Raw genomic sequence first — 19916 nt, forward strand, 5'->3', positions numbered from 1 at the left:
AAAAACTTAATTTTTGCTATTCTTTGATGAAACTAAGAAAAAATGTTACATGTATCATAAATATCCTTATACATGTAGGTATAAATTATTTACAAAGCTATTTCTTTCAAAAGATGCAAGTTGCTATTGTAATACGTCAGTAATCATAATCTATATATGTGAGCCTAAGTGACCTTCCAACTGTTTACCTGGTAGCTATGATCTTCAATGACCACTGGGGGCAGATGCTCCAACCAGTAGAGGAGGGAGCTCAATTCCTCGCAAAATAGACCATGGGTTAGAGGTTGCTGCTGGGACACCGTCAGCCCTGATTCTGCTTCACCTGTATCTCGGACCCAGAGAGAAGGGAGGAGGGAGCCCGATTCCTGGAGGAATCAGCTGCGGGTTAGTTGCTGCTGGGCAATGTGGGCCCGGAATCTGCTTCACCCACACCCTGGACCCAGAGAGGAGGGAGTCTGATTCTGGGGTGTGTCACCCAAGAACTGCCCTCTCGGAATACTGGACCACTGCGGGGATGTTGGAGAGCTGGTTTCAGCTCAATCCTTGCAGGCCAGCCCAAGGGAACCCACTGGTGCAGAATCCATGAACCAGGCCTCTCCTGTTTAGTAAAACCTGTCCTTTAAACATCATAGGCCTGGATGGGCTTACATATTTTTATCTTGCCCTTTAGTCTGTATCTCTTAACTCTAATGGTATATACTGTTTTCTACTTATAGTATACACATTAGCGATAATTTTTGTCATCAAACTGTTAGGATGTTGAATGAAATCATTCTTATGTAGTCTTCTTTTAAATTTCTTGGAAGCAAATCTGGATTAGTAATTATATAAAAAATGTAAAAGAAACACATTAGACAAAAAGAAGGCTTTATTTCTGAACATCTTCTGTTTGTATTATTCATTCAAATACATCTTCTGTGTGATTTATTCATTCCTTAATTCTTTAATCACTGAGTAATTTATTGAGGTAGTAAATGTTCAAGGTGTTAGAGATATAACAGAAAACAAGAAAGTAATCTTTTTTCCTGACAGGCAATTAAGAATAGCATCTCTTAAAATAATGATGTGAATTAAAAATCATACTATTCACAGATGTGCATCTTTCATTAAAAAAAATAAAGCAGTTATATTTTACCTCATAGAGGGTTCCAACTTCCTGGTCAGGGGAAGGGGCAAATGACTGATTCACATAAATAAACTGCAAAAAAAAAAAAAAAAAAAAAAAAAAAAAGGTGATTAATTTTTAATGGTATCCTGATTATTTTGCGGTTCAATCAGCCAGCTCTTTCATATTCTTTGTCTTCAAAATTGAAGGAAGTTTCCTTAAACTCCTTTTCCAACTTCTCATAAAATTAGTCAACTAATGCGATCTTTATGAAGATTACATCCTCCATGAAGGAATAAAACCACATTTTTTGCTCCTAGAGCAGTGGTTCCTACTTATTAAAACGGAAAACTTTTATTTATTTATTTATTTATTTTTTAATATATTTTATTGATTTTGTACAGAGAGGAAGGGAGAGAGATAGTTAGAAACATCGATGAGAGAGAGTCATCGATCAGTTGCCTCTTGCACACCCCCTACTGGGGATATGCCCGCAACCAAGGTACATGCCCTTGACCGGAATGGAACCCGGGTCCCTTCAGTCCCCAAGCCGACGCTCTATCCATTGAGCTAAACCGGTCCCGGCTAAAACGGAAAACTTTTAAATAAAGTTTACAAATAGCTTTTGAAGGTTTACTTAAGCAATTACTAAAAGTATTACTTTTTCCAACTAGTACTCATTTTAATGACAGAATTTTTCCTAACAAAACTTCATACACAGTATAAAATCAGGAAATCTAATATTTGAGATAGTGTGAACATTTTTCTTGGGTAATAACACAGTTGATTTTTTTTTTTTTTTTTTTTTTTTTTACCTTTACCACCACTGAAAGTTGTAAAAGTGCTGAAATCCAGGCTGGGTGCCACTACTGTAAAGTCATTTATAACTAACTAAGATGGTAACATAATGAAACCTAATGCCCTTATAACCTTGTTCTTTAAAGGATTCATTGTTCAATGTTTCAGTTTAGTCTGTTTTCATTAAAACACTCTAATACATGTATCCTCTGCTTTTTGAAAGTTCATGTTATGAATGACCTACATCAGTACCTATTTTAACTGAGAAATCCTAAGAGGATTTTCACTTTTATTAAGAAAGCAAAAATAACGTTCAGCATGTTTTGCAGTGAGCCATTATAGAAATGGTGAGATGAGCATTAGAAACTACACTCTGCATCTTGGCATTAAGCCACCACAGCTTTGGATTGTGTCTGTAAGCATCTGTGTTTTATCTCAATTTTATACATCTGTTAGCAAGATGTGACTTAAAATATCAGAATGTCTAAGAGAGCTCATAAGGGTGTTATGCTTAGCATAAAACTGGATATAATTAAGGGTATTATGGTTTTGTAGGTTGAGGGGATCTTGGTATGCACAAAGTTTTTTTCACATAAATTAATGGTAACTGCTTCTTTGTTTTATGTCATTTTGACTTAGGAAAGGTTTCATAGGAATATAGTGGGGGAAAGCTGTACTTAAAAAATTTCCTGCAGATACAAAAGTTGTTTTTGTAGCTTTTGATAAGTTTCCTTTTAGAAAAAAAACATTTGCAGGTAACATTATCAATTTGCCTTTGTCTATAGTCTAATTCTAAGACTAAAATTTCCTGGACTTAATATAACCTTTGAAACCCAATAATATCAGAATAGTTGGTTGATGGACACTATTTGGGTCATCAACTGTAATAAAAATAAATAATGCCTACATTTCTCTCTTAAGTGATTCATGTGGTAATTAAAAACAGAGTCTCTACTGAAACAGATCCAAGTTTGAATTCTGGCTCTAAATACAAATACTTAAAAAAGCCAAAGCGACTGAACGACCGAACAACTGGTACTATGACATGCACTGACCAGGGGCAGATGCTCGATGCAGGAGCTTCTGAAGTCCCTTCTCTCCCCCAGCCTCCTGGCCCCAATGGATTCCGATTGCAGGCCAGGCTGAGGGACCCCATCCATTCACAAATTCGTGCACTGGGCTTCTAGTACAGATACAAGAATCTGTCTTTAGGTCCTGACAATTTAACTGTGAGTTAACATATATATTTTATTCTCCTGGTACATTTTAAATGAGAAGGCCTCCTGATGACAATTTTTAGTTCAGCAAACATTCACTATTTATTATGTGGTAGGAATTTTCTAAGGTGTGGAACTGTGAAGATTAATATGTCTCCCATTAATGAGTTTTCAATCTACTGGAGAGGCAGACACATGCAGATAAGACTATAGATGAGAAAAGTGCATCTGACAAGGTGTGTAGTACACAAGAGATGTCGCATTAGTTTAACCTAGCAAAAATATCAGGGAAAGACCTAAGAGATAAATGGGATTTAACTAGATGAAAGAATAGTTAGGACTTTGTAAGCAAAAGTAAGATTGTTTTAATGTTAAGGGGACAATAGAGTAAATGTACCAGAACTATAATAACTCATTGCAATTTATAACAGGAGTCAGGAACTAAAATTAAAAAAAAAAAAAAAAAAGGCAATTCAGTTAGCTTAAAATTCCATGGAAGTAACAATTTCAAAATGTAATCTTGCTAAATGCTAGAACTTAGGAAGATAAAGTTATCTTAGTTTTAAAGAATAATGATTTTGTTTTTAATCCTCACCAAGGATATTTTTACCATTGGTTTTTAGAGAGGGGGGGGGGGGGGCGGACATCGATGTGAGAGAGACATTGATTGGTTGCCTCCTGCACTGTCCCAGGGATAGAAACCTGCAGCCTAGGTACATGCCCCTGACTGGAAATCAAACCCAACATCCTTCGGTCCATGGGTGGATGCTCTAACCACTGAGCAACTCTATCTAGGCAAGGTCTTCTGCTCCTGAGGTTTTAGCTTCCATATGCATGTGAATGATGACACTTCTTACCCACCTCTGACATTTAATCAAATTCTATATGGCATTGTAATAACATAGATGCTTTTCTCACTCTGATCACAAAGGGAGATGTTAAGCTACAAAACTCAAATATTCCCATACTTTTTCTAAACACCTTCCTTTGGAGGATTCCCAGGCTCTATGCTATTCTTCCTCAAATTACTTCTAGTGATTCATCTATCTTATACTTACTTACTCTTGCAACTATATTCACTTTGTGAAAGGTAAAGCCAAACTGCTAGATCAGTATAAATACTGGCCAAGATGTGATTTGCCAATAAAGGTGTCTACTATATTAATTAACAGGCAATAATATTCCAAATACAAGTAGACATTTAAATTTCTATAGCTGAATACCAAGTTAAAATCCAGTGGCATTTAAAATATTCATCTTTTCAACTGCTTTAAAGTGTTAACATGTACTAATATGAAATAAGAATATCTCTTAGTTCTTCCATAACATATGTTAAGGACATATTGCTTACCTCAAGAGGAACGCAAAGGAAACAACATTAATATCAAAACAAATTATAAAACCTAAACATCTCTATGTTCTCTGACAGATCTTTCTGCGTGGACATTCAGTGGCTTTTTGAGTAAATCACCTCAGTGGTTAAAAAAAAAAAAAAAAATCAGTTCATATTGTAAACATAACTCTAAATTCATTTCACTCAAGTTCCCCAGAGAATCTTTCAATAAAGTACAGAAATTCCACCAATAAAAGAACATTACTGAAGTAAAAATATATAGCTCCATATGTATTTCTATATACAAGTTATTCATTATTGCCTAGTAACCATTAGAGATAATTGTAGGGAAATAGTCAGCACTGATTTCATACCAATTGTTCTGAAGCCACAAGTTTAAGAAACTTTTTGATGAAGTCAATGAGTCCTTGGATGGTTCGGGTTCGCTCTACAGCCCACTTCTTTGTTTTCATTATAGGGGTGTCTCCCACAGCCTTTAGCAGGATATCAACTGTAAAAGAAAAAAACCAAAAAAACAAAACAGACAATTACACAACATATAAATGAAAAGTTAAACCTTTAATCTGCACATAGTATATATACTGAAAATATTGGAGGTATGTCTAAGATATACAAATGTTAAGTTGTAAGATTCTTTTTTCATCATTCCTCCCCCATCCCCAATTTTACAGTCTCAGAAAGGACTCTCCATGAAATATATCTTTAAATTTCATTTTAATAATTAACAAAAATAGAAATAGTCAATAAATATGTAAAAATATATAAGAAGATGTCGCCGGGCCTGTGTAGCTCAGTGATTGAGCATCAACTCATGCACCAAAAGATCACTGGTTCAATTCCTGGTGAGGGCACATGCTGGGGTTGTGGGCTGATCCCCCAGTGGGGGCCTGTAGGAAGCAGTCAATGGATGTTTGATATTTCTCTTTCATTGATGTTTCTATCTCTCACTCCCTCTCCTCTGTTCTAAAATCAATAAAAATGTACACACACACACACACACACACACACACACACACACACTGTCATAGCTTTTTACAACCAACCAAATTAGCAAAGACTAGAATTATAATACTGTAGATGACACTACTGTTGGGAATTAAAAAATGGCACACCCTTTCTGGAGAACAATATGGTAATAGATTACCTAATACTTAAGATATGCTTTGGCCAAGACCGGTTTGGCTCAATGGATAGAGCGTTGGCCTGCAGACGGAAAGGTCCCAGGTTCGATTCCAGTCAGGGGCATGTACCTTGGTTGCGGATACATCCCCAGTGGGGCGTGTGCAGGAGGCAGCTGATGAATGATTCTCTCGCATGGATGTTTCTAACTCTCTCTTCCTCTCTGTAAAAAAAAAAAAAAAAAAAAAAAAAAAATATATATATATATATATATATATACACACACACACACACACACACACACACACACACACATATATATTAAAAAAAAGATATGCTTTGGTCCAATAATCCCATATAATGAGAGGAATATGCTAATTATCCATTATGCCCTGAGGCATAATGACCAACTGTATAACGACCAGATCACAGATTTGCAGGAGAGTGGGGTACTGCACTACAAGAAGGCAGCAGAGAGAGGGGTGGAGGGGGTGGGGGAGCTATAGGAGGGCGGCAGAGAGTGACGCATGGATTTGTGCACAGGGTTACTAGTACTAATAATAATGGCACTAGGAATCTAGTCTCATAAAATATGAGATGTAAAAAAACTCACTTAGAAGGATTTCACCTTTGTTGAAACATTTATTTTTATAGAAAAAAAAAAAGAAACTGGCAAATCTAAATATCCAACAACAGTATTTAGAGGGGATTGGTTGAATAAATGATATTATAGTCTATGATTGAATTTATATAATTCCGTATAGAATACACTCTGAAGTTCCCTGGGTTCCAAATCCTGGCTCTGCTACTTGCTAAGTATATATATCAGGATAAACTCTTTAATCTCTTTGTGTCACAGTTTTTCCTTTTGTAAAATGAAGACAATATCACCTACCTCATAAGGTTGTTTTGAGGATTAAATAGGTTAATACATGTAAAGCACTTAGAACAGTATTAGCTCTTAACTCATATTTATTGAACCTTAAGATTATAAATTTCCATTAAAGAAAACATTCTATAAAAGCATATTTAGCCAAAACCGGCGGACAAGGGTCCCAGGTTCGATTCTGGTCAAGGGCATGTACCTTGGTTGCAAGCACATCCCCAGTAGGGGGTAAGAGGCAGCTGATCGATGACTCTCATCGATGTTTCTAACTATCTCTCTCCCTTCCTCTCTGTAAAAAAATCAATAAAAAAGAATATATATATATATATATATATATATATTAAAAAAGCATATTTAGCAACGTGAAAAAGTTATCAAAATGTACTAATATAAAACAGCATGTATAATAAGACCTCAATTTCATTAAAACCATCACAAGCATATATTCATGTAAATGTGAAATGTGCCCCAAAATGCTATTTCTCAGTAGTGACATTATAGGTGATTATTATTTGTTTTTTACTGGTACTTTTTGTAACCACCAAGTTTTCTACAATAACATTTCTAATAAAGGAACATAATTATTAGGGAATAAACAGCAACTAGGGGCCAAAAAGTTTCAGTTAGAGAAATTAAAGGTTTCAATAATCCACAATACAAACACAAACTATGAATCTGCCTTCTGAAGTTACTATACTTAAAAAAAGGATGCGTGTGAACACACAATACAATATACAGATGGTGTAGTATAGAACTGTACACATGAAACCTGTATTATTTTATTAACCAATGTCACCCCAATATATTCAATAAAAAGGGGGAAAATTGATGTTTACCTACTAGTTCGTGGTTGGCAAACTGCGGCTAATGACTTTGCTGACCACTGACCTAGACTCTCGATTTTAATAATTACAGGCTGTTGTTCTTTGTGATTAAGCCCCGGGAAAGCAAACTAGTATACTGCTGCCCCCTAAAGTTAATTCTAATATATTACATGTCTCTTGTCCTAGTCTTCGGTGTTAAAAATTGGGATCCAATGGAGTCAGAGATCAATTTATTAAAGTTTACCCTTGGAATGAAGGCACCTGGAAAACAATGCACACTGTATCCTTCCTGAAAAAGTTTATCTTCCTTCCTCCACTTAATAACCTAGCTTTTTATTCAGAAAACAGAGATGAACTGAAAGATAAATGAGGGGATTTTGAGTAACACACCTTCTACGCTCCCCCCAATCTCCAGAGACTATCAATAACTCAGTTGCAACTGAGCATTTCAAAAAAGTGAAGGAGAAAATATTATGAGCTGTGCTACTGCAGGAAAAAAAAAAATTGGAAGGGCTAGGAGCTAGAGGATGCATTTGTTTAAATTATAACTACTTTTTCTTTTAATTTCTAAAGGTGATTTGCTTTACAGTTATCAACCCTAGCTATGCATTAGGAGCAACTGGGGGAACAGATTTAATTTACAAGAATATACAGGAGTCCGCATCAATTAAATCAGAGTTTTTGGAAGTAGGGTCTTGGCACAGGTATGTTCTAAAGCTCCCTGAGGTGGTCCTAATGTGAGGCCAGGACCAACCACCTCGGTTTGCTTTAACAATCTTTCTTCCCCTGTGGATTAAACCAGACGTGAAGCACATGTAATAGCTAAGCTTCTTTCATCAGAAGAGGTCTTCAAAAAAGGATGACAATTTCAGGGTAGAAATTCAATAGCTAGAAACTAAGTTTTATATATACCACCAGAGAGGCAAACTCAAACGCTCACAGCAGCCAGAAACAAAGAAATAATGAAAGACAACCCCAGGCTATCTCCCTGTTGCAGGTCATTAATCTTTAGCCACTGTTTTACAAAGCGATCTTCACGGAGGGAGTAGTACACTTTTGACTAAAACTGTTTGAGCTTCAAACAAGCCCTTTGAAAATCTATTTCTGCTTAAAATAAAATGGAAGAAAAAAGAAATGAAAATCTGTAAAACTCATGGAATTCTTCTCAAGAAAGATTCCAGTGGTTACCTATACAAATAATGAAAGGTTTGTTTCTCTAGTAGTGCATCATGTGGGAACAACAATAGATTTCCCCCAAAGGAAGAAGCAGTCTATCTTTAAAGGGGAACAGTGCTGGAAGAAACAATTATCTTCCAAAGGCAGAAGAAAAATGAAGTTCGATGGAGGCTGTGAGATTCACGGAGCAGAAAACGTGCCAATATATAGACTTAGACTGTCTGGCAAAAGGTGTCTGTGGCCCAGGGTCAACCTTTTTGAATTATAAGGTGCTGATTTGCTGCTTTTGTCATAAGCAACGCTACAGAGAATGCTCCAGGACAAGTAAATTTAGGAATTTCTGTATTTTTACAATGGCAAACGAATTCTCAAGCAACGACAGGGTAGATGACAGTTCAAACAATGGCGTGATTCACAAAGGTTCCAAAAGGGTTTGTGTGTTTTGTTTGTTTTTAGAAAGACGATGCCTGTGCCTTTAGTTTTTTTCCTTTGCCATTTTTCATTTTGGGTAAAATTTCCGTGTGTTTTTTTTGTTTTGTTCAAGAAATAAATTAAAAAAAAACAAAAACAAAGAAAAACCACCCCTGCGAACTAACTAGCTGGAAGGCATGAATTCTCATTCAGACTTGCCACCTACTATCCCTATCATCTTCAATCATTATTCAAGTAATTAGCTGCCAGGTTAAGTACCTGGAAAAATTCAATGAGCCCCCACTCTCGCTCCCGCCTTCAAAAAGTCTGAGGTCAGGCCAGCGGCCCGGCAGGTGCCGCCGGTGCCCTAAGCGCGGGGGCAGCCGAGGACCGCACCCCATGGCCAAGGTGCGTCCAGCTTTCTGGAAAGGCCCTCAACAGTACTGTCTTCAAAGCTGACCAGAACACTTCCCTTCCTAACTGGTCAAAAACCACGCCTGGCACGGGCCCTTCCTTCCTCTCTATTTTGCCATCCTTCGTGGGAAGCGATCTAAACAAACCTCCCCCCGCCTCTGCCCTGAAACCACTCTCAAAAATTACTTTTTTTCTTGGTGTCGCCGGCAGGTTCCTCTGTTCCCGGGGAAACCGCGGCGGAAGAAGGGGGCTCCGGCGTGGCTGTTCCCGGAGAGACGTCCGCAGGCCCTTCGCCGTCCGCCGCACCGGACGCGGGCAGCGGGAGCGCGGCCTCCGGCTCCTCTGCCATCTTGCACCCCGGGAGGCGAGGGAGGAAGTGGGGGGCTCCGCGTGCGGGGGGCGGGCTTTGCGCCAGGAAGTCGCTAGGCCAGCGACGGGCGAAAGGGGACCCAACTCTACAGTGAGCGCTGGGGTCGCCGGCTGCCTTCTATGGTCGAACCCGCCGTCGTAGAGCCCTGACCATTAACACCGCGGCTACTCTTTTTTCCACAGTCCACGCGCCTGGGGCAGGGAACGGGGGGTCAGCGCCGCCCCAGACCTCGGAGCGCGCAGGAGCCCCTCGGGCCAGTGGGCGTGGCCTGGAGTGTTTCCGCTTCCCTTCCGCGCCGGCCCCGCCCCGGCCCCGCCCCTCCCCACCCAGGCCCCGCCCCGCGGCTGGGGGGTGGGGCGCGCGCGTGCGCGGGAGGGGGCGGGTTGGGAAGGATCGCCGGCGAGATCCCGAGGCGAGGCTCGCGCGCCCGCCCCCGCCCCGGCCCCCAGCGCCCACCCGGTCCGCCCGGCTCAGCCATGATCAAGGCGATCCTCATCTTCAACAACCACGGGAAGCCGCGGCTCTCCAAGTTCTACCAGCCTTACGTGAGTCTCCCGCCGCCGATGCGGGCGAGGGGGAGTTGTGGGCTGCAGGCAGCGCCCTCAGGGCGACTCCCTCGGGCACGCGCGGCCCTTCGCGGGCCCTGGCTACCTCCACCTCCTGGGTTGTCAGCCTGCGGGTGGGTGTGAGCCGGCGCCCACCTCCCGCGCGCGCCCTTCCTCCGACGTGGCTCTGCCTAGGTGGCTCCTCCCGCCCGTCTGTTGCCGGAGTGGTTCCCGGCGGCGGGGGCGAGGCCCCGGGAGGCTTCCCGGTGCGGGTGCGGCCCCCCGCGGGTCCGGGCTGCAGCCCACCTGTGCCCGCCAGCCCACCTGCGCCCCTGCCCTCCTGACACCCGTGCCCGGGGCGAGCCTCCGAGGACGCCCGCGGAGCTGGCTGGTCTGCAGCCCCACCTCCCTGACTCCCAGCCCTTCCTGGTGGACCTCTCTCTCCCCGCTGGCAGATGGGCTCGTGTGTTTCTCCGAACCCTCCTCTCATCGCGCAGAACTTCGGCTTCCTGCGCTCTGACAACCGCACGCTTTGTGCAGCCTCTCTCTCTCTCTCTTTCCTGTGTGCTGTGATACGTGGTCCACTGCCTAGTTTCATGTGTCACTTTTATTAAAGAAAAAGATAAGAGGAACTAACACTTTTATCGGGCTTTTCTCCTAGTGGCTGTACATTGTTTGATTATTATTTAAATGAATTGTTATTGACGTTTGTGATTGACCAGCCAGAACTATGATTCTATATTTGAAAGTTAGGATTTCAGCTGCTGGTTTGGTAAGAGAATTTGCCCTAATTTGTAGTTTTTCTTCCACTTATGAAGAAGAGTAATATTTGCAAAACTCTTTTAGAAGTGTAAATATTGTTTTAAAAATGCAGGAGATCTTAAGGTAGGGAGGATAAGTCATTTAGTAACGATTTAAGTGAAGGTTCAGTGCGCCTTGTCTGAAGGCAAAATCCGCTGTTCGGCATTCATCGGTATGGTTTATGTGAAGATATACATATTGTGCAGAATTGGGGCTTTTTGTTTATAGCCAGAAATGAACCTTCAGTTAAATATTTAAATCGGGTCAAGGCTCACACTTGAATGTAGGTTAGTCCCAGATAGAAATCATTCCTGCCTGCCATTAAAAATTAAATGTGAAAATGTCACTTTGCCTAAAATGATAATGCAGTCTGTGGAGGTGTTAGTTGACGTGAGAAATCTTGAGCTTATTCCTTATTTCCTTAAGTAGTTTTGCTATTGCTAGCGATAAAGAATATTTTCTACTACTGTTTGGCTTGAGTAGAATGCAACTTAAATGCTAATGATTTATTTAAGAATTCTACATCATTCCTTAATCCAGGATAAAATTCTAGTTGATCCTTCTGGGTTTAAAAAAACATGCCATTAACTTGACAGTGTTACCCATTTGCCTAAAATATAATAATACTACACTTTATTGAAGAAACTTCTCTCAACCGTTTTGCTTGTGCTGTTCATTCGCAGTATAAAAAAGTATGTTCCAGTGATGAAAGATAACCCAAACATTTGTTTTTCCATGTCTACACTTAGTAACTAAGCAATATTAAAAATAGGTTTCATATCTAATCCACAATATCAGTGTAACCGTTCTTGCAGTTTTTAATTTAACCATCTACAGAAAAATGAATTTCATCTGGAAATGCAGGAATACCTCTTTCTCTTGTCTACCAATGGGAATAGAATATGTTTTACCTTTACCCAAGTTGGTAGCAGTGAAGGTTAATGTGGGAAGAGGAGGTTCTGGCAGCATGGCAGCTCTGGTGTCAGTTTTGGCCATTAGGTAAATGACAGGGTCATTTGTGGTCAGGGGGGTGAGAGGTGTACTAGTAAAAAGAAGAATCTAGTGATCACTGGTTCAATTCCTGGGCAGGGCACAAACCCAGGTTGCTGGCTGAATCCCCAGGAGATGGCGTGCAGGAGGCAGTCAATCGATGTTTCTCTCTTCCTTCTCTCTATAAAAATCAATAAACTGTTTAAAAAGAAAATAAATAGGTTGGGCAGGTAAGTTCTCACTAAGAAGATGACATATGGGGGAAGACTTGAAAGAGATAAGAAAGTCCGCTTACAGAGATATCTTGGGAAAGATCATTCCAAGCTGAAGAAGCAGGCGATGCAATGGCCCTAAGAAGGCAACATCTATTTGAAGAACATGCCCTAAATGTTAAGGAACACCAGGAAACCTGGCATGGCAAAAGCAGAATATGTACCAATAAGAGAAGAGTAGTTGGAAATGGGTGTATTTGTATAGGCAGTGGTTGGCAAACTCAGTCAACAGAGCCAAATATCAACAGTACAACGACTGAAATTTCTTTTGAGAGCCAAATTTTTTAAACCTAAACTTCTAACGCCACTTCTTCAAAATAGACTTTCCCAGGCTGTGGTATTTTGTGGAAGAGCCACACTCAAGGGGCCAAAGAGCCACATGTGGCTCACGAGCCGCATTTGCCAACCACAGGTATAGAGAGTCAGAGTTTATTCTATCCTCACTGCTTGAAATATTCTTTACTTCATTGCCAACTGTCTAGATTCGACCCTTTGTTCCAGGCCTAACTCATATATCACTTAACCATTCCCTGAAGCCTCTTTGTTCTTAGGATTTTACATTATATTTATTACAGTCTAATATTCTGTTTCTCAGCCTAGGATTCCTCTGGGGCATTCTATAGATTCCCTGAGGGAAAGTATCAGGTTTTAGATTTATTGTGTCACCCCCAGCAATCAATAGTAAGTCTTGAATATACTAGTAGAGACTTTCAATAAATCTTTGCTAAATGTTTCCTAGTTTGGGATAGAGTTTGGGTTATAAGTGACATCCTAAATTTCCTTCCAGTTCTTAAAATTTAGTCCTTCATTGATGAGAGGCTCTCAAAATCCATGCCTTTACGACAGCTGTTACGTGAACTGTTTCTGTTTTTAAGGTGAAAGAAATTTCTAAGAAGTGCACATCCAATAAGATTGACAGTTTGTGTTTAATTTATTAAGCAATATTTAGGGTGTGATGGTTTACAGTTTCATATCCTGATTGAATACTGAGATTTGAATTCAGTAATAATGGTTTTAACACCGAGCAATTTGAAAAGTGCTTAACCATTTGCTAATCTACTTCCTCTACTGCATTGGATTTTCATTCCTCACATTTCCTCTCATATAACAATTTATATGTTCATCTTTACCCTTTAATAGTGCAGATTTCCATTCCCAGTGTAGTAAATTTTTAGATTTGATTGTGCCTCCTATTTGATTGTGCTGCTATTATGTGTGAGGCACATGACGTCACATGCATATTTGACTAAACTGAAGTTTTTGATTCATTCTGCAAGAGTCAGACATTAAGAATTCCAGGGTAGACTCAGAATAAATTCTCTTTTGTTTTTGCCTTCTATATCCTTATAAGCTATGACTGTACAAGTTCAAATGTTTTTAGTCTTTTCATATTTGCCTGGCAATAGTTGTGTGTTACTATAAATGACTAATGAGACTAATATTTCTTAAAGCAGATATATTTTTACATAGCTATCAAACAAGAAAAAAAATAATTTGTTTATGATTCCTGTGTTATTAATGAAACATGGTATATCCTTCAGTGAATCACTTTAATAAAGTAAAAAATGTTTTCCTTTTATATGAATTATCTTTTTTTAAATATATTTTATTGATTTTTTTACAAAGAGGAAGGCTGAGGGAAAGAGAGTTAGAAACTTCAATGAGAGAGAAACATCAATCAGCTGTCTCCTGCACACACACACACACACACACACACCCCCCCCCAGGGATGTGCCTGCAACCAAAGTACATGCCCTTGACCAGAATTGAACCTGGGACCCCTGAGTCCGCAGGCCTACGCTCTGTCCACTGAGCCAAACCAGTTAGAGCTATATGAATTATCTTAATTGTTTCCACAGATGTAAATGATTGTATATGTAGCCCTGGCTGGGTGGCTCAGTTGGTTGGAGCGTCATCCAGTACACCAAAAGGTTGTTGGTTCAATTCCTGGTCAGGGCACATACCCAGGTTTCTGGTCTCTCCCTGTCTCCCCTTCCTTTCCCCCCTCCCCCTCCCCCTCTCCCCCTCCTCCCCCTCCTCCTCCTTCTCTCCCTCCCCCTCCCCCTCCCCTTCCCTCCCTTCCTCCCTCTTATTCTCTCTCAAATTAATAAAAACATATCCTTGGGTAAGGATTAAAAAAAAAAGATTGTATATGTTTGCATATGTATACTCATGGTCAAGCTTATATACACATACATAAGTAGAGATAGGAAAGTTTTCAAATGGTTACATATACAAGTTTCCTCAATTTTCATATAAACTGTATCTGATTATTCAGTTGTTCGGCAACCATATGCAGGTCCTAGAAGGAGCTCTAAGATTGTTCTTTTCATTTTTGAATTTTTTACATAACAGATATATAAAGTATTGAAAGTATGTATAACTTTTTTTCTTTTAAAAAGTTAAGAAACATGCATCCATATTTACTGATGTCTTTTTTAGTGACTGTTAAGACAATGTTTCAGATGGGATAGTTAAAATTATTATTATTTTTTTTTCTCTTGATATTTATTTTTTTTAAATATATTTTATTGATTTTGTACAGAAAGGTAGAGAGTCAGAAACATCGATGAGAGAGAGTCATTGATCAGCTGCCTCTTGCACACCCCTTACTGGGGATATGCTCGCAACCAAGGTACATGCCCCTGACCGGAATCGAACCCGGGACCCTTAAGTCCCCAAGCCAACGCTCTATCCATTGAGCCAAACCGGTCTCGGCTAAAATTATTTTTATGATCAAGATAGAATTGTCAGCAGTTCTAAGTATTAATTAAGGTGTTAACACATATTATATATTTTTATTGTAATTTTTAAAAATAGAAACGGATTTACAGATACAGAGGGGAGGGGATCGAGCCCGAAACCTGAGCATGTGCCCTGACCTTGAAACAAACTGGCCATCTTTGTATGGCCCAACCAGCTGAGCCACACTGGCCAAGGCAACACATATAATATTAACACATAGTACTGAGTTGTTTTATTAAGAAGATAATCCCAGCTTTCCGACCGACTGTTGCCGCCATCATGGACACAAGTCGTGTGCAGCCTATCAAGCTAGCCAGGGTTACCAAAGTGCTAGGCAGGACCGGCTCCCAGGGACAGTGCACGCAGGTCTGCGTGGAATTCATGGACGAAACGAGCCGCTCCATCTTCCGCGACGTGAAAGGCCCTGTGCGCTCATCCTATTGGAGTCCGAGCGAGAGGCCCGCCCCGAGGCTGCGCTGAACTTGTCTGGGTCCTGGCTAGCTGGTGAACCACATAGCCCATGGGGAAGATGCTCCACTGATGATAAAGTGTTTATAAATTAATAAATTAATAAATTAATAAAAATGAAAATAAATAAATAAAAAGACAGGGCCAGATCAGGACCGCATGCCAAATCATGCAGCCCCTTCAAATCTTTCAGTCTGATGACATTATCCCCAACACTCTCTACAAGAAAAGATATTTCTTTTTGAATCTTGTATTTTGCGCAATTGAACAGTGCCTCTGGCCTCTGCTCAATTATTTTCTTTCCCACCTAGTTATCTTAGGCTCTGGGAAGATATGAATAAAGGTAAAAGTGAGTGCTCCAATTCTCTGCAGCCTCTGTGCTGAGACCAATGATCAAGCTGGTTCCATTTTCTAAGACACTTGTAAACAATGCAAGTCAAGAGGAAAATAACTTATTTTTCTCAGACATCTCACATTTTTAATTAGAGGGATGCAAAGGTTATGTAAAACCCACTGAACCACTTCTATCAATATTATTAGATAGAAGCATTTCCATCTTTGCTGCCTTGGTTGAAATCTGGTGTAATTACAGGAACCAGTAGCGGTCAGTCATTGTTCTCTTTGCTGCCCGGGGGACAGGGCTTTTTGCCAGTCTGCCAGAACCATTGACCATTTTGATTCCTGTGTGTACTTAAGTGGGAAAAATTGCTAGTTCACCCCATCATATATATGTCTTCCTATTTCTTGTCATTAATGTATGTTAGTATGATGGTTTCAAATAATTTTTTGCAGAGGTAAAATATATATAACACAATTTACCATTTTAAGTGTACAGTCCTGTGGCAATAAGTACTTTTACATTGTGTACAATATCACCATAATCTATCTCCAGAACTTTTTCATCTTCCCCAATTGAAAATTTGAAGAGTATGTAGCTAAAGGAACTGTAGAACATTCCAGAGATTGTTCTCAGCTATTCTTTGTATTTCCTCAGACTGAATTGCCTCTTGTATTTTTATTCTAAAATACTCCAGTGTTTAAATTATCTGAGTCTTATTTAGGAATGAACTTCCTTCCTATTACAAAATGCAATATCCTCCACTATTATTCCTGAAAATATATCTAAAGGGAGACTTTTTTAGGAAAAGAGTGTAGCTATAAAACTTGCCCAGCTTTTTCTTTTTAAAGAATTACCTAATTTTATTGTATTCATCATTGTGCAACCATTACCATAATTTAAGTTTAGGACATTTTCATCAATCCAAATAAAACCTAGCCTGGCCCGTGTTGCTAAGTGGTTGAGCTTCAGCCTGTAAATCAGAAGGTCCCAGTTGGATTCCCATTCAGGGCACATGTCTGGGTTGCAAGTTCAATCCCCAGTAGGGGCCATTTAGGAGGCAGTGGTTCTCGTTATTGATGTTTCTGTCTCTCTCCCTCTCCTTTCTTCTTTGAAACCAATGAAAGTATATTAAAAATAAAAAATAACTAAACATAACACCTATTAACAGTCAATCTCCAACCTCCACTCCCCACAGCCACTGGCAGCCACTAATCTATTTTCTGTGCTTATAGATTTGCCTATTTCATGTAAATGGAATAATGAAATATGTAATCTTTTGTGACTGGCTTCTTAGCATGATACTTTCACGATTCATCCATGTTGTAGCATATACCAATACTTCATTTCTTTTTATGGCCAAATATTTCATTATATAAATATATCACATTTTGTTGTGGTTGTTTGCGTTGTTTCTGCCTTTTGGCTACTATGAATAATTCTGCTATGACATTTATGTGAACTCATATGAAATATTTTTGTGAACATATGTTTTTATTTCTCTTGGGTGTATATCTAGAAGTGCAATTGCTAGGCCATGTGGTTACTCTATGTTTAATTGAAGAACTGCTAGATTATTTTCCAAAGTGACTGTACTGTTTTATATTACCATCTGTCATGTATGAGAATTTCAATTTCCCCATATTCTCATTAATTCTTGCTATTGTCTTTTTTATTTTAGCCACCCTGTTGGATGTCAAGTAACATGTCGTGAATTTGATTTGTATTTTTTTAATGACAGGTGATGTTGAGCATCTTTTCAGTTGATTATTGGCTCTATGCATATCTTCTTTGAAGAAGTCTCTTCAAATCCTTTGTCTATTTTTAAGTTATGTTTTTATTGTTGAGTTGTAAGAGTTCTTTATGTATTTTGGATGCAAATCTCTTATCAGATATATGATTTGCAAATATTTTGTTCCCATTCTGTGGGTTGTTTTCACTCTCCTGTTGATATCTTTTGCAGCACAAAAGATTTTAAATTTTGATGTCATCTAATTTATCTCTTTTTTTTTTCTCTTTGCTTGTGCTTTTGGTGTTATATCTATGAAATCTTTGTCTTATCCAAGGTCATAAAGATTAATACATTTAGGTCTATGATCCATTTTGAGTTTTTGTATGGTAAGAGGTAGGGATCTAACTTCATTCTTTTGTATGTGGATATCCAGTTTTCCCAGCATCATTTGTTGAAAAGACTATTCTTTTCCCCATTGAATTGTCTTGGAACCTTGACTTCAACTTTTGGTATTTAAGGATAGCCCCATCCTGATCACCTGAAGTGAGGCCTACCCACATACACCAAGTCTCGAGCCAGACTTCCTACTTAGGAAAGCCCTGGCAAAAAAATCACATTTGTGGACTTTTCTTGATTCCTCATTGTTGGAGTGCTTTGAAGCTTAATCTTCAGACTTCTCTTCTTTTTAATACACAAAGAACTACCGTATTTTTCGGACCATAAGACGCACTTTTTTTCCCCCAGAAGTGGGGGGAAAAAGTCCCTGCGTCTTATGGTCCAAATATAGCCTACACATATACTTAAAAAAAAAAGTTTTTTTACTTGCCCGGCTCTGTGTGGTCTCTGTGTGCTTGCCTGGCTCTAAAATGGTTCTAAATGCTACTGTTTACTTTACAGGGTTGATTACATGTGTTTATGACTGTGATGTTGGGTTTTAATGCACATAAAATATTTTAGGACACTATTTGTTTCAGAATCTTTTTTTCTTCATTTCCCTTCTCTAAAAACTGGTGCGTCTTATGGTCCGGAGCGTCTTATGGTCCGAAAAATACGGTAATTATTTCCCAGGTGATTTTTGTTTTCCTAGTTTTAATCTTTTGCTCAAATTTTTCTTTAAGCCTCAAATATCATACAACTTTACTCTTGTCTATTCTTTGTATTTCTGAATTCTATCTTTTCTTTATGGACTTTCCTAAATATCTGTCACTTTTAAAGATGATAATCTTGCTGCTGAAAGTCTTTGTACCACTTTAGTTTTTTGTTTTTTTTTTGACTTTTTACAGAGGGGAAGAGAGAGGAGGGATAGAGTGTCAGAAACATCGATGAGAGAGGATCATCGATCAGCTGCCTCTTGCACACCCCCTACTGGGGATGTGCCCGCAACCAAGGTACATGCCCTTGCCCAGAATCAAACCCAGGACCTTTCAGTCCGTAGGCTGATGCTCTCTCCACTGAGCCAAACCGGTTTTGGCTGTACCCCTTTAGTTCTTATAACATTATTTGTACTATTCATATGTCAGGGATTGCCCTCTAATTTTGGAAGGCAGCTATGCTCACCACTATACCACCAACGCTGCCCTCTAATTTTGATAATAAAGACATCTATTTCTTTTTTGGAATATAAAAAAAGCAAAATATAGAACATTAAATAAAAGTTTAAAAAATAATTATATTGCCAAAATTTGGTTGGCTCAGCGGTAGAGCATCAGTCTGTGGACTGAAAGGTTCCAGGTTCGATTCTGGTCAGGGGCACGTACGTTGGTTGTGGGCACATCCCCGGTAGGGGGTGTGCAGGAGGCAGCTGGTCGATGTTTCTCTCTCATCGATGTTTCTAGCTCTCTATTTCTCTCCCTTCCTCTCTGTAAAAAATCAATAAAATATATTTTAAAAAATAGTTATATTCATGTTTTATGTTTTATATTAAGCTTTAAGAAAGGATCTGTTTCTTTTCATCTTGGTAATCCTTTATATTCTAAAAAAAATTATCCTCTGAGTCTACATGGGAGGGAGGGATAAGGATAATGATGTATTTACTGTTGGATTAAAAGGGAAGTTTTGATTCTGACATTGTCTTTTATGACATGCCGTAGAACAGCGTTTGACAATCTTTCAGACCTCACAGATCATCAGTGATCTGGTTGGCAACCACTGCTCCAAAAGTTTCCTTAAACTAGCAGTCGCCAACCTTTCGGACCTCACAGACCACCAGTGATCCGTGGACCACCAGTTGGTGACTGTTACAGTAGAGGTTTTGTGCATGGATTTGTGCACTAGTGGGGTCCTACATTCTGGCCTGTGGGGATTAGACTGAAACTGGCTCTCTGACATCCCCCAAGGGGTCCCAGATTGGGA

General features: G+C 39.4%; 3 protein-coding genes across 10 annotated transcripts in view; 1 reads left to right on the plus strand and 2 right to left on the minus strand.

Annotated features, from left to right (window-relative positions):
* The window catches only part of CDO1 (cysteine dioxygenase type 1), a 26468-nt gene extending 20579 nt beyond the window's left edge, over window positions 1–5889 (minus strand). Inside the window, 1 exon segment of the mRNA XM_045571854.1 lies at window positions 5871–5889. The gene's annotated coding sequence lies outside the window, so the exon portion shown is untranslated.
* The window catches only part of ATG12 (autophagy related 12), a 10315-nt gene extending 363 nt beyond the window's left edge, over window positions 1–9952 (minus strand). The window contains exons 1-4 of one of the 3 annotated variants that reach the window (XM_036411212.2): window positions 9788–9944; window positions 9491–9655; window positions 4828–4964; window positions 1136–1198 (exon numbers count right to left, since the gene is read on the minus strand). In XM_036411212.2, coding sequence (XP_036267105.1) covers window positions 1136–1198; window positions 4828–4964; window positions 9491–9653 — 363 coding nt within the window. In that variant the 5' untranslated portion in view covers window positions 9654–9655; window positions 9788–9944. Of the gene's footprint in view, window positions 1–1135; window positions 1199–4827; window positions 4965–9490 lie in introns of all 3 variants that reach the window. The other 2 variants (XM_036411211.2, XM_036411213.2) reach the window with 2 other exon arrangements.
* A 68-nt stretch (window positions 9953–10020) lies between these two features.
* AP3S1 (adaptor related protein complex 3 subunit sigma 1) overlaps window positions 10021–19916 on the plus strand; it is a 50221-nt gene continuing 40325 nt past the window's right edge. For 2 of the 6 annotated variants that reach the window (XR_004983176.2, XM_036411208.2), the window contains exon 1: window positions 10024–10219. Coding sequence is in view for 5 of the 6 variants with exons in the window: in XM_036411208.2 (XP_036267101.1) it covers window positions 10151–10219 (69 nt within the window). In the remaining variant the exon portion in view is untranslated. Of the gene's footprint in view, window positions 10220–19916 lie in introns of all 6 variants that reach the window. The other 4 variants (XM_036411209.2, XM_036411205.2, XM_036411210.2 and 1 more) reach the window with 4 other exon arrangements.

Source organism: Pipistrellus kuhlii, unplaced genomic scaffold (genome assembly GCF_014108245.1).
Source record: "Pipistrellus kuhlii isolate mPipKuh1 unplaced genomic scaffold, mPipKuh1.p scaffold_m20_p_4, whole genome shotgun sequence".
NCBI classification, from domain to species: Eukaryota; Metazoa; Chordata; class Mammalia; order Chiroptera; family Vespertilionidae; genus Pipistrellus; species Pipistrellus kuhlii.